Source organism: Cryptomeria japonica, chromosome 7 (assembly GCF_030272615.1).
Source record: "Cryptomeria japonica chromosome 7, Sugi_1.0, whole genome shotgun sequence".
Classification (NCBI taxonomy): Eukaryota; Viridiplantae; Streptophyta; class Pinopsida; order Cupressales; family Cupressaceae; genus Cryptomeria; species Cryptomeria japonica.
Window position 1 is genome coordinate 175,765,665 of NC_081411.1, and position 15,038 is coordinate 175,780,702.

The 15,038-nt window shown below is 33.7% G+C and overlaps 1 protein-coding gene across 1 annotated transcript; it reads right to left on the reverse strand.

Moving 5' to 3' along the window:
• Positions 1 to 10,165: 10,165 nt before the first annotated feature.
• Positions 10,166 to 11,023, reverse strand: LOC131857200 (COBRA-like protein 2). Its single transcript, XM_059209420.1, has 3 exons — positions 10,947 to 11,023; positions 10,774 to 10,856; positions 10,166 to 10,680 (listed from the first exon to the last, which is right to left on the reverse strand). Exons 1-3 carry the CDS (start codon positions 11,011 to 11,013, stop codon positions 10,375 to 10,377), a joined length of 456 nt encoding a protein of 151 aa, XP_059065403.1. The 5' UTR covers positions 11,014 to 11,023; the 3' UTR covers positions 10,166 to 10,374.
• Positions 11,024 to 15,038: the final 4,015 nt, after the last annotated feature.

Sequence of the window (15,038 nt, forward strand, 5' to 3'; positions counted from 1 at the left end):
TCTTTAAAAGATAACTCCCCCTAAGCCAAAACAATATGCTTAGTTATCAGAGGAAGAGGTGCTTGTACTGGATTTCGGTATATTAGGCTCGCTTGCTTTGTTTAGTTCCTTCTTTCTCCAAACCAATTTTTCTTTTTTCTTTGATTCCTCATTCTTTATTTCATTTTTCTCAATAGTTTTATTTACATTTGCATTACCACATTGATTAGCATAATGTCCGGACTTCTTGCACTCAACTGATAACTTTCCTTGCAGAATTTATTGGATGTGATCTAGATCTGCACTCATTAGCTTTGTGACCATAGCCATTGCAAGTATAACAATATCCATGATAGTTGTAATTCACCTTGTTTTCTCCAGCCAGATTATGATTCTGACTTATAGCATGGTTTCTACAGTAATTTGCTTTATGACCAAACCTCTTGCAACTAAAACACTAAATGCTTGTACGGTTTCCAGCCTTACGTCCACATTTGTTACATTGAAAATAATAACCATTAAAAGATGAGTACCTTTGTGCATTAGGTTGATGAACTAGTGGCCTTCTTGCATTAGTATCTTGATTCCAGGTCTTCCTTGCATCTTTTGATTTCTTTTCAGCTTCTGCCTTAACTTGTTTGCTTTTGTCTTTGTCATTTTGATTAGAACACTCACTGGGCTGAAATCCAAGTCTGGTCTTGTCCAAATGAGCTTTTTGCATGTTGATCAATTCTTCTAGGAGCTTACTACTATGAAGAACCTTATTTTAGCTACCTTCAACATCTTCACATCTTACTCTAGCTTCTCACATTCTTCAAACTTTAGCTTGATTGTTTCTTTCAGGGTTTCTTCTGTCTTATTTTTCTCCTCAATCTTCTACATCAGATCTTTAACAGTCTCATTCACCTGCTTCAGTTGATTGTTAACCTCCTTATGCCTTAATTTGACTTAATGAATTTTCTCTCTTAGCTTTTGGATACATTAATTTGCTACTTTCACATTTTCTTTCAACTCTTCATTCTTTGATTCAACACTTTCCAAGTCTTCAAGGGTTGTCTGCAATTCTTCATCCAATTGAAATTCTCCAGTCATGCAAATAGATTTTGTGATTCAACCAACAAGGATCTCCCTCAAGCAGTTAAGCTTCCATGAAAGGGACTAAAGCTCTGATACTAATTTTTAGATTGGTTGAAGGGACCAGAATACTGAGAGGTGGGGGATGAATCAATATTCTTGTCAAAATAAAAATTTCTCCAAAACTAGACCTCTTATAGATGTATCAAACTCTATCAATTAATCATATTAAAATTGAAACAACAAATGTGGAATAAACATGAAAACACAACCACAAATGAAACACTAGATTTTTATACCTAGAAAACCGAAATGGGAAGAACTAGGGAGAGTGTTAACTCTCAAGAGAATATAACTAGTTATATGGTGTTTACATAAATGGTGGCTCACTGCTGGAATGATCACTGCAAACTTACAAAAGCGACTCACTGTCGGAATTCTCACTGCAATAGGAAAAGTTGAATGGAAGAAGGTTGCATCTCCAAATGTATGAGATTAGTTCCAAGTTAATCTCAGATCACAATTCATGTTCTATAATAGATATAGTGAAAGATCTCTGTACTACTATCCACAAACACCTGCAATAGATCTAATAAAGGAATACTGCAACACTATCTGCACTTAGACTCTGCACCAACTGCTGTCCACAACTTGCACTTCACACTCTGTTACTTGCTTCTTCCTCATACTCCATTCATATCATACACTTCTATATATATATATATAAATATATTAGAAAGCTCACACACAGGGATAATGGTGGCCTAGTTCAACACATTGTCCAATAAGGCCTTGAATATAAATATGATAATCAACTCGGCCTTCATAAGGTCTCTACATGCCTCCCTCTACACAATAAATTCACCGATGCATATACCTTAATTATCAAGATGAGATAGGGGTCAACCAGACCCATAAATACTGACCCACAAACAAAAAACTCCAAACATAATATATCCAAATTCCACGCATACCATAGATACCGAACCACAAGACATGAAAATATGCATTTGTCATAACCAAATTAGCTGATACCGAAACACACCAAGATGATACTGAAACAATCCAAACTAATACCATACACACAAACTGATGCCGAGACTAGTGTAAACATAATAAAAAATTTTAGTGATAAGGAACTTCTAGAAATAACTCCAGTAGACCAATTTCACCTTATTGTATCACATCCCATAACAATACCATAACATGTATTACTCGCTCATAGAAAAAATGCATACACCAACTATATACCAATTGCATATAACTGCATATATTATCCAGACCAAACTAGATAACTGGTTTGACATTAATGACAACAATATTCACACAAGTCTAACATCTTCAACTTCAAAATACTCTACAAGACTCCGTCATCTGATCTTGAATGGTATTCTTCTTATTAAGTGTCACGACAAGAAGAAGTTAGAAAACTAAGGTGGACACCGCCCTCAAAACCTAACCTTGTTTACTTTAATTCACTTATTCTTCAATCTTATTTCTTTCAATGATGGTTCATAAAAACCTAATAAAATCTTTTGCGAATACCACCATCGGATCCCAACCAAGTTAGGAAACACTTAATGAACTTTGTTGCCCCATCCTACCAAGTTAGAGAATGTTGTTGGACTCCACTATCCCATCCTAACCAAGTGGACTCCAAAATAACTTTCAGTACAAATTTTGGATCCCGATGCTTGACTTCCAAAGCTAAAGGCATAAATAATGATGAATATAAAACTCATGTTAGACTTTGACACCACATCCTAACTACCAAACCAACTTAAAAAACTTGTGGTGGACTCTGCCACTCTATCCTAATGGAGTGTAATATTTCCTTGTTAGATCATGAGGCTTTTTTCAAAACCAAGTTCAAAACTCGATGTCAGACTTCGATGCCTCATCCTAACTAATATTAAATGTGTTTGACGACATCAAAGTTAGAAAATCATGGCAAACTTTGATGCCACATCCTAACTGGGTTGGGAAACCTTGTCAGAACCCGAACCAACTTTTAAAATTGACTTCAAACTACAACTGATGCCTTAAAAATTTGTCTAAGTGCTAAACAGCTCAAAGGCAAGGGTATGTATGTAAACCTTTGATATCAATGACAAAACTAAGCAATGATAGAAATTAATAGAGGACACCCTTTGTGTTTGATGTCAAAGGGAGAGTGATTTTGGTGTTGGTACAAGTGTTACCATCAATGACAAAGGGAGAGATTATTGCAAATATGAGTTTATGTTATCATCGATGTCAAACTTGTTGATCCGGTTGCATAACTTAGTAATATTATTGGTCCGGATGTAGTCTAATATGGTGAAGTAATAGTGAGTTAGTACAATGATCATGCATATGTATGAAACTTGCTTCTAGATACTTGTGATGGCATATGTTGTGGATATTTGTTGATGCTATATTGGGCATTCACAAAAACTGTTGATGGTTCACATTTAAATTTGACTAAGATGTGTTGGTGCATGTTAACAATGTTATCTTTTGTAGCTAGCCTATTTTATTTTGGTCCATGCAGTTGCATGCGGATTTATAGATGATGATTTAAGATGGACAAGAAGGTGTGACAACATGGTGTGATGCCTCACACTTCTCATTTTGCCTTCCATCTAGTGCATTGGAGTTTTTTTTTTGGGCTGACTATTTTGTATTTGCACATTACATCTAATTAGGCCTACCTAATTGATGTTGTCGACGTTGTAGATGGTATATAAAGGATAAAATCATTGTGAAAATATATAGATAAGCTGTATGTGTTGTGAGAAGTGTATGTGAAATAATACAGAGGTTCAAAATTATAACATAAAAGTCCTGAAGATAATTTTTGATGTGTCTTAAACAATGAACTATGATCAACATTTCAATGGATGTGATTCTTTGTAGTTCAACCCTATTGATGTTATTCTACTAGAAGTTTTGTATCTTTCCTTGAAAAAGTGATCTTCAGTGTTTGCAAGTCCTTAATGTAACTTACCCTAAGGTTGTGCATCTTAGTCTTGCAAGTCATCTTAGGGGTAGTGAGCTCCTTGTCCTCTGGCCTAAACATTGTAAGTTGCTTATCATATAGTGAGATAGTTCTCACCGTGGTTTTTTCCTGTTTAGATTTCCATGTAAAAATCTTGGTGTTCTTACAGTGTGGTTTCTTTTGTGGTTTCGGCTATTTAGTTTCATGCATATGGTATAAGGAATGAATATAAAGTAAAAGGTTAAATTTGGTTAAGTTCTAGTGTATGTTGATTCACCCCCCCACTTCTTTCCATCTAGTAGTGTTCAACATGCAACACCAATTCTTTAAGTTTATTTATAAAAATGGCATGGCCATAGTACCACATCATGAGTACCACCTTCTCTTAGAATTGGCAAATTTCTCTTTTGATTGATTGACTATAAACATATGAGCCTAATGTATGAATGGCATGAGCCATTATTCAATGTATACAATTATTAAAAATAACAATAGATTTACAATTTTGCAATTGATTAAACTCTTTTTGTCTACCCTTTTAAGCCACTTATTCTATTATATTCCCTCCCAAGACCAAATATTAGCCTAAAATTAGACCTAAGAAACCCCTTCCCCATAAACTAAATCTCAACAACCTCCTACCTAAATAAACTCTAGCCACTTCCTACCAAGCCCAACAATCCTAAAATCTCCCCTCCTTTTTCTTTCTAACATATTTTATCCATGCCTTAATTTTCATCCCTCCTTGCCACTAATCCATCATCCCTATCCTCCACTAATAAGTAAGACTAAAATATGGTTTTACACTTGACCCAAAATTCTAACTATCAATCTCCATCCCATAATTTTTAATATCTCAATGTATTGGCCTACATCCCCTCTTCGCTCCATAGCCCCTTTTGTATACCATATCTTCTTATTGAAGATATCATGCTTGTCATTGAATTTAAGTCTCCAAACAATTCTTTTAGGCTTGTTCTTAAGCCCAAGATACTTAGAAATGGATTCACAACCATTTATTTTTATTCTTGCAAGGATTCTTTTCTTGGAGAGCTACCTTATTTTGAGATACTACGTCTTGGGTGATATTTTGCTATAATTTGATTGTTTTAGAGATTTTAGTCATTTTCATGGTTTGAATTCTAGAACTAATATTATTTTTAATGGCAAGACAGTTAATTATCTTTTCTTTTACTAAGAAAATTCTTATTCTAACCTTTACATACTTTTAGAGTTAGGTACATAGGCAAAATAGGTGGTGCTATAATTTCATCATTTATATGACCATGTTCATCATTGGGAAAATTCTAATGTTGGGATAAGGTGTTGTACACCTTTTATAATGCTTATAATGTATTATTTATTATTATGTATTTGGTGCACCCTAGGGGAACCTAGATGGATGTGTATCACTAGGAGTAACATTCTTGGGGCCACTTTATGTGTTGTATTGTAACATTGAAAATTATATTTAATGTGGGTGTCACATTGGGATAATTATTTAATATTGGGAAAAGATATTTAGTAAAATGAAAACTTAGTACCCAATATTAAATGAGGCATCCACGGTATTGTATTCACATGGCTTTATTTTACCACTTGTTATATATTGTGTGAGCTTAGTTCTATAAAAGCAAGCACATGTTAGTGGTTTAGCTTGGTTTGTTGAGTGGGTTGTTATTATTGAGTCTTTACGAGGAGTGCATATGTAAAACATGACATGAGATGTGTGGATTCATGCTTGGACACATGGAGGATGTATCGAAGAGGCTTAATGTTTCAAAAGTATTCATTATAACTTTGTAAGTGGTTTGTATTGCTTTATGGTTTAATAATATGATGGAGCATGGATGATTTTAAAGGTTGTTTTTTTCTCTCATGAGAGTTTTTATAGGGTATATCTTGTATTATCTTTTGGCTTGTCTATTTGATCTATGTATAATGGTTATTTTGTAAGCTTGTATACATGCTTTTCTCTCATGGGTTATGTAGGAAACAAATTTAATGTAACTGGGTATGAAGCATTGTTTCCTAACACGTATACCATGAGTAGAGTTTTTCTTAATGACTTAGTCTAGAGAACATCATCGACAATGCCCAAGTGGTAGAATTGCTCTCATAGTTGGAGTTGCTTCTCATTGCCTTCTTCTTAGTAGAGGGGTTGAATTTCTTCCTTGTGAGTGAAATTTGTTAGACCTTTTATTGAGTGGTGTCTAGGTTGTTGTTCTACATTCGTCTCCTAACTAGGGGGTGTTGGTGTGGTTTGTAATTAAAAGGATTCAAAGATGGCTAGGAGTTGCTTGATCTTTCATCTAGTGAGTCATCTCCCTTGGATAGTTCCTCGATAGAATAATATATTCCTCCTCCTCTTGACACAATTACATGTACTTATTAATTTGACTTAATTCCTTTATTTTTATTAATTTCTCACTTAAATTATAACAAATGGTGAATATAATTATACTTATATTTTATACTCTTTTTTATATATGTTAATAAATATTATTAATAATATGTTTCAAATAAAAAGGAAAAAATTATATAATTTTACAAATTTAACATTCTTTTTATTATCCCATAGTTTATTAGAAACCATTTTTACAGCTCTTTATTGGCCTAATAATATAATTACTCTTGCAGGTTGAAATTGATTCCAGGACTAAATATTTTGTCATAGCCAATCTTCGTACATAAATGTATATTATTATTATTATTATATATTGATTCTAACGTCTGAGCCTAAAAAGAAGGTTTTTGTCTCTGCATGGTGCATGCCCAATAGAAATAGATAAAAAAGAGCGCCCCAATTAATATTGTTGCAATGAATGCAGGGCCTGACAATAATCTTTGTGTAGTTGTGGTCCGGGGCAGCCATGGGTATACATTTGGAGGTGGTAGCATGCATTCATCTCCATTAAAATATACTCTGTGTGGAAAACCCCATCCATTGTTAAATGTGAATTTCCCTGTGATTTTCTGCATCAGAATATCCGATTGCACGCTGCCCATTTCACCAGCTTGCAAAAGCACATCGTTGGAGTATTTGATTCCCCAAAACAATGCACCATCATCTACAAATTGTTCAATAGAGAGTATTAGTGTCACTGCTGGGTTGAATTCATAGTATTCAAGCTGTATTAATTGCACAGAACATTCAATGGAATTATACTTTACAGTAAGTGGGGGAATCATCCTTCTAAACCCTTTATCAAAGAAAGAATCAAATCCAATACTTCATCCTTTAGCATCTAATTAAGTGCAGGTATTCAATTACTGTTATACACACAGATAGAAATTGAAGAAGTTTATAAGAGCTGTCCATTTTTCAAATGCATTTCAAATATGAGATCAACCAGGCAGACCACTTGATTGTTCTTAGACTGCTGGCAGGTATTCAATTACTGTTATATACACAGATAGAAAGCGAGGAATTCAATTACTGTTATATACACAGATAGAAAGCGAGGAAATTTATAAGAGCTGTCCATTCAAATGCATTTCAAATATGAGATCAACCAGGCAGACCACTTCATTGTGCTTAGACATATTGGCATCAAATTTGTTTCTTTTTAAATAATATGTTTTGTTTCTTTTTAAATAGTATATTTTATGTTTTGATTTGTTTAGGTGGTTCATCTGATATAACTGTTATGGTGTGAAACCTTCAACCCTCCTCGACACTCTAACCTTTCTGGTGGTGCTCTCACTAACAGTTCTAATTTTTGGTGTAGTGGCAGCTGGTCCGTGTTAACAAAACTGGTGACTCTGCTGGGAAGGTTTGACTCCCACTGGCAACAGTTTACTCGCTTCGTGATTGACTGTGTCCAGTACGGATCTCTCGGCTTGGGGGCTAAACTGTTATCGCGCGAGACCCTCAACCATCCTTGACATCCTAACCTCTCTGATGGTGCTCTCACTAACAGTTCAAATTTTTGGTTTAGTGGCAGCTGATCTGTGTTAACAATAACATTAAGTTTTATCAGAAGGAAATATGATTTCAAATGAACAACCTAAACAAATACAAATCAAAACTTAAAACATCTGTTTGAGATGAGGTTCAAAAAGTGAGCTTATCAGTTCCTGATCCACATATGGGACAAACCCACCTGCATATCTGATAATGCTTAGACCCCAAACATAGGAATCAGCATTCTAACTCTGCTTAAGTTCTAAGGAAATATTCAGCTTATTGGACCACCTCCAGGCCTGACTGTGCTTAGAGAAGATTCTGCATACCGTACCCTAGGGGTTCCAACCAGTACTTTCATAATTGAATAACCACTTATAAACGCACTATATAGTTGATTTCCAAAGTTAAATCTAATAATAATACTGAACATGATAACCATTTGATGTGGCCATATATAAATAATTGTACTGACTTCTAAGATTGCTTTGCGTGAGACAAGTATAATTGAAGCTGTAAACCCTCTCCAAGCTATCGAAATTGGGATGCTGAATTATGAGGTTCCAGTCTGTATAGTTTTTCTACCCGAAGTTCATTACAGTAACCTTAACTCGCCAATAGCCCTTGTAGCTGGCCTTGATATGCCAGTGCACTCTAATTTGACACATATGGTGTGTGCAACGAACCTCAGTTGTATTTGTATTCATGTTACTCTTGCTTTCAGTTGTAGCTGGTGGTATTTCTCTGCAGCAGCATGAAATGGCGGTCTGGCTTAAATAAAATTGATTAAAGTACGTTTTTGGAGCCAAAAGGAAAATGTTACTCATAGGATGAATATGAATTTATTGGAAGATAAGAAAACAAAACAAAAACAAAAGGATTAGCTAAACACCCAGAAACATGTGAACCTAGCATGATTTCACTCACAAATACACAATATTCAAGAGGAATAGAATAGTTAATGGAGATCAACGTACTGTAGGCATGATTTTGGTTGATTTTGTGAAGGATCATGGCACCCACACGAACAAGCAGTACAAGGAATAATGGTGTCATTGTAAAATGCAGAGAACGATACACAACATAATGGTGCTTTGTGAGACAAAACTGGAGAATATATGCACATCACACTCCAGTCTCTGAAGAATCATTTCAGGCCTTGTCAGTTAGAAAGGATCTGACATATTCTTCACAATGTTTGGGAAAAAAAGAAAAGAAAAAAATAAATCTAAATAAATAGAACGAATGACATTTTAAATCATATTTTTGATTGTTTTTGTTGTAAATTCTATATGTAAGATATGCGATTAAAGTTTTCATATTTGTTTCTTGTTGGAAATTGTATATGTATAATCTGGACAGATTTTCTGAGATCTGAACTTTCTTTATGAATAAGTGTCTATATTATCATTTATAAAGTAATGTTATTAAAAAAAAATGGATCAAGAAAATCACATCCCAAAAATCTAAATAAGACAACAGTCCAGAATTTTTTTTATAGCAAACCACTACAAGATAAAAAACAAATGTGTTTGAGTTTTTTTTGACAAATGTTCATCCAATATTAAAAATACTTTTTATTTCCAACCCTATTGATAATCAAGTATATTGATTCATATATTTATGAGCATTTACCCTACATTTTTTAATCGCTATTAGACTATTAGTTGTGCCAAAACAATTTCAGGGGTAGACCTGATTGAACTATTGCAGTTTGAGAGTTTCCTAGAGTAAAAAGCTTAACTTAATCCTTCAAAACAAGAATAAAGCTTCTTTGCAACCCGCTGCTAAAAATGGAAGATACAATTAATGTTGAAAATCATATTTTTCTTTAATATAAGAACATCTCAGATAAACAACCACTGCGATGTAGTTAATGCATCTGTTTTCAAATATCGAATCCATTTCCACTGTAAACAGTCAGTACATTGACAATAAACTGATTGGTAACCAAAATTACATTAAAAAAAAAGGTTGCAGCTAAAAAATGTAAGAAAAAAAACTTTGATTCCAAGCAAATGTTTTATTAGTTTTACTAAAAGATCATTAGAAGGCAGAGGTATAATTTGCAGTTCTTTAATTCTTTAATAAGCAAAATTAAACAAGATGCATGAGACTGACTCAGGGGTTTGGATTTCTTAAGTTCTATGGTTATATCTCATGAGTATAGCTTAAAGGTCTCTAGTAGGAAGGAGCTATGATATGCAGTCCTTATTTCCAAACCTGGAGAAAATGAAATATTTAATTAAGAGATATAGAAAACAGATACTATATACATACTTAAGGCTTGTGTTTGTCTTTGTCCGCTAGGTGTAGGGAAATGGCTTGATTGTTCTTGTGTGGTAGGATTGCAGGAATAAACCATGTTAGGCCCTTTCAATGAAAAATTAGAAGGTACAAGCACTGTATTTTTAGAAGTGCCTGCAGCTCTCACTCAGATCTTGAAAGCAGCCACAGAATTCTGTGGGTTTTGTACAGTGGATGACAAAACATCTCCCCTGCAGCAATTTTCTATTTTTACATTATTACTAACAGTGGCCAATAAGTCTACTATTATGGGATGTCTTTTGCAAGAATGGGGAATGCTATTTTCTTTGAAAGCAGAACAATCTCCCTGCTCGGTTGCTTCACCACCCAACATATCCCATATAACTTCCTTGCCTCTCCAACTCCATCCTAAACTCCACCCTGGATACTCAATGTGTCTGTACTGTTGATAATTAGAAATTGTCACCAATGCCTGAAAAGTACAAATATTCAACAATACAATCAACATATTAGAATCAAAACAAGTTTGTGTATATATGAGAGAGAATGGGATGGAGACACAAACATTGTAGCCATCATCTGTCCAAGACAAAATGTCCCACTTCACTGTTATATTGCCATCAGGTTCCATTGGGTCCAAAGTAGCACCTGCACATAGACTAATTTTAATAACTGCTTGAATACAAGTTAATAATATATTCCACAAATTCAATAAATAGATGCAATCATCAGCCTTACTGGCAAAATATACTCCATGTATCAGGATGAACACCATGCATGAAATATATCTCCAGAGATTTTCCATTGGAACAGGTCTTGAGAGTATCATTAGGTGAGATGTATAAATAAATTAAACAAAAGAACTTTTGTAAAGTTCATTCGGAACTTGTGAACCGACTGGCATAAGACAGTTATTGTGAAGGTGTCATGAATGGGCACCAATAATGTGATGAGCGAGTATATAAGCTATGAGATGCTTAAAAAATCAAGGTCCCCAAGGGAATGTGTATTTGTTATAAAATAGGTTTGTCCTTTGTAATTAATGGTCTACTGTAACTGTCTACTGAAAAGCCTGGCGATCTGCCTTCTGTGGGCAAAGGAATATTGATTATTTTCTGTTTAGAATTTCTGTTTAGAAACGGGTATGGTTTCAAGCTTAGCTAGTGTTGGTATGATGGGAATAGCAGTGTTATTGTTCTTTTCCTTTCATGTACATGAATCAGCTTAAACGTGTGCATTAATGCATTTTTTATTTATAAAATGTTGATGTATGTTCTGTAGGATTTATGGTTTTATGCCTTCATAACATACGCAGGTAGAACATAAAATGGTTTTATGAATGCTGCCATTTAAAGGTATTGAGTATGGTAGAAGGGAAAATTATTTTGTAGAGGTGTAGTTTGGCAGGAGAGGGCACGTAATCTAATAATGTGTCTTATAATAAAATTACTATTTAAAGATAATAAAACTAAATCTAATTTAAAATATTAAAAAAAAAATGGATATCACAAAAATAAAATGTAAATACAAATATTAAAAATTGTTGAAGTAAAATCAAATTAAATAGCAATAGAGATTCAAGGAGAAAGAAGGACATTCAAAAAATGTAGAAAATTGATATTTTATTTATCTTAAAAATAACTTTTATTGAAAAAAAAGGTTACAAATTGATTGAAAATTAATTATTCTGAAACATTTTTTTGCACCTACTCCTACTACACCACTTCTTCTTCCCTACTTTGTTCTTTTATACACCTTTTCTACTATTGCAATTTTCATCCTCAAAACTTGTCTCAACTATTCTATTTTATTTTTCCTTTTTATTTTTCTTCTCCTTTTCAAATTCACTTACAATGAATAAATTTGACCTCATATTTAAGTTGATTAGTTTTATTAAATTTGGGCATGAGAAACAAAGCCTCCAAAACTAACTATCATTTGGTAGTTGTAGGAGGGATAAAAATTACAAGATCCGAGAAATCTTTTTCAAGTGTAAGTTACATGATAAAAAATAATATTTTGATTCAAAAATAAAAATTCTAATGTCCCCCCCCTTAATCCTAAGTCTCTTTCATGCTCATTCAGTATTTTTGGAGTTAAAAATTATCCATTTTGGAGCTTGACATTAATAGCTCAACCATTTTGGAACTTGACATTCTAGAGATTGACTATTCTAAATCTTTTTCATTTTAGAGATCAATTATATGTGCCTTCTAAAGCTATTTGAGAGCGCTTTAGATATGTTTTGTACACGATGTTCAAACCTTTTTTCAAGCATTCAAAACTCAAATGATGGGAAATGGGATCCTACTCTAGAGACATAAACTAAGATCCCAAATCAATATCATGCATTAGAGGAAACAAACACCAAGATCAAACTTTAGTCCTAAAGGAGAGCTAAATGTTATGTATGCTTTTTTTTTTTTTTTTGGATATGATGCCTAATTGCTAATATTTAGTATAAACAAAAATATACATAATTGAAATGCAAAATATAAACTCAAAGCTAGAAATGAGATGAAAAAAGGACCCTATTTTTGAAATCTGGGCCTAAAACAGTTAGACTATAAAGCTAGGTACCTTAGTGCAAACAAATGTCCTACTAGCTAAGGCTTTAGATCTCAAATCTAGTGGTTCTATAGACCAAATCTTTAAAATTAAGAAAAAAGAAATCAAACTATGTGGCTAACTGGATTAGCCCTATAGTTTTTGCTTGTCGAAAATCTGGACTGTGTGTCTTAGTCTACTCAGTACAAATATACAACTTTGTATTGTCGAACATGTAACCTACACATATAGAGAGAAATTGTTCACAACTATATAGGGGCTTGCCTAATTCAAACCCCATGTTGGTGTTTCCACTTCCACAACAACTATGATGATGAGAAAGAGAGCTTACCCTTTGTAGGGTAGAGGCTACAGTTTGAATTGTAATATTGAATTGATAGGGCTATACCTTTGGATTGATAATGAGGATAACACAATGCTCTTCAAAAAAGTTCTCCAAGTGTTGATGCAATAACATGATGAGTCATAACAAAATCTATTATCAAAATATACTTGAAGAAAACTTGTAGCTTTATGCTCCTTGTACTCAAATTTTCTATTGAATGAAGGAATTAAGACTTGAAATTAAATTACTAGATTATGAAAAGATGATCAAATGAGTTAGAGATGATCCCTTTATTGTTGGAAAAATGGTGTCTCAACCTTGCATTTACATGAGGTTAGTATTTATAGTAAGTTTTTGTTTGAGCATGAAATGATGCAAAATTATCGCCAAAGCTTTTGGTTGGCTAGATGAGCATGCCAGTAAATTTTCATCACAAGATCATAGCTAGTTTTGAAGATATTAAAGTTTCCATTTTTGGAGGGTGCGATGAAAGGTTTAAAATTAATTTTGAGGACTTTAGAGGCTCCAAAATGCCCTAAAAAAGTGGGCATAAATAGAATAACGGTTTACAAGGTGATAGAATACTTTGCGAGCTTTCCGACGTTTTAAATGGTTCGTCAATCAGACACATAGTTCACAAGTTATGGCCTCCAAAAGTTTGGACTCTTGAAATAGAAAATATAAATTGCATCAAACACATAAAGAGCTATAAAAGGGAGGAACATGTGTTGATGTGTGTTTTGACATGTCATAGGGCATCTAGAATGGAGATAAGGTAGGCTCTACTCTATTGGGTTGTTTTGGCCCATGGTTTTGTAATACCGTTTGATGGTTTCTTGTATTGTATCTCATATATATGAGGTGCATGAGATAGAGGTTGTGTGTAAGAGTCTTATGGCTATTGAGTTACCTTTGAGTCTCTAAATAGTGGTACTCCTGTGAAGAGCTTTCTCTGCAAGTATATTGTAATTTGTTATTGATTATTGAATAATATATTGAGCTACTTTTAGAGTGTTGGGTTTTTCTCTTGAAAGGGTTTTCCCCACATAAATGCATGATATTTTTTTTTATTTCTATTAAGTTTATTTAATTACTATAATGACCTGTAAAAGTTTTTGCATTACCCTTCTCTCAAGGTTAGTGTAGGAAGTTGTTTCACTACTTAACTTCCTTACATTTATATAGGGGTCTTGAGGTATTTTCATATTTAGGCCAACTTCTAATGGTCATGTCAAAACATCAGGATTAGATCATCACTGTTGGTGATTGACACTCTAACATGTTCAAATTTAGGCCCCTTTTAGAGGGACTAAGGTGGTAAGCACTATAGTTGACCCAAAAAAGGACAAACTAAAGGTGGTTGTGGAGTGGATAGGCCTTGTATATAGGATCAGGTCACCTCATGAGCATATGACAACAATTTGGATGAAAAAGGCCAAAATAGGCTTAAAATGACCCTAAGGAGGTACACTAAAGCAAGGACCTAAAAATTAGTGTGAAATTGTGAGGGGTTACAATTTAGAGCACTACATTTAGCCCCCACTTTAGTGGGAGTATGATCTTATGCTCATACTCATGGTAAAGTAGAGATGAAGAGATAGAGAAATTGAGAGTAAGATAAGATAGGGATAGGATGACACTAAGTTGAGAGATGTGCAAGCCCCCAAACATAGGATCCTATTAAACCATGCAAAATAATTCAAACATACATAGAGAAAATAATGTTAGCTGTAAAGAAAACAAAAGGTTCCAAGTTAACTAGTTGAAGAGACTTCGATGTTGAAAATGTCTCAATCGCTAATATCAATTTTAGCATGTTAAGTTAACACATATTTTAAGGGGGATTATCATATCTACATTTATGCATATCTCATTTTATTATAATATTTATCTTAAATTTTTTATTCTATCTATTGCCTTTGTGGGGGCCAAACCAC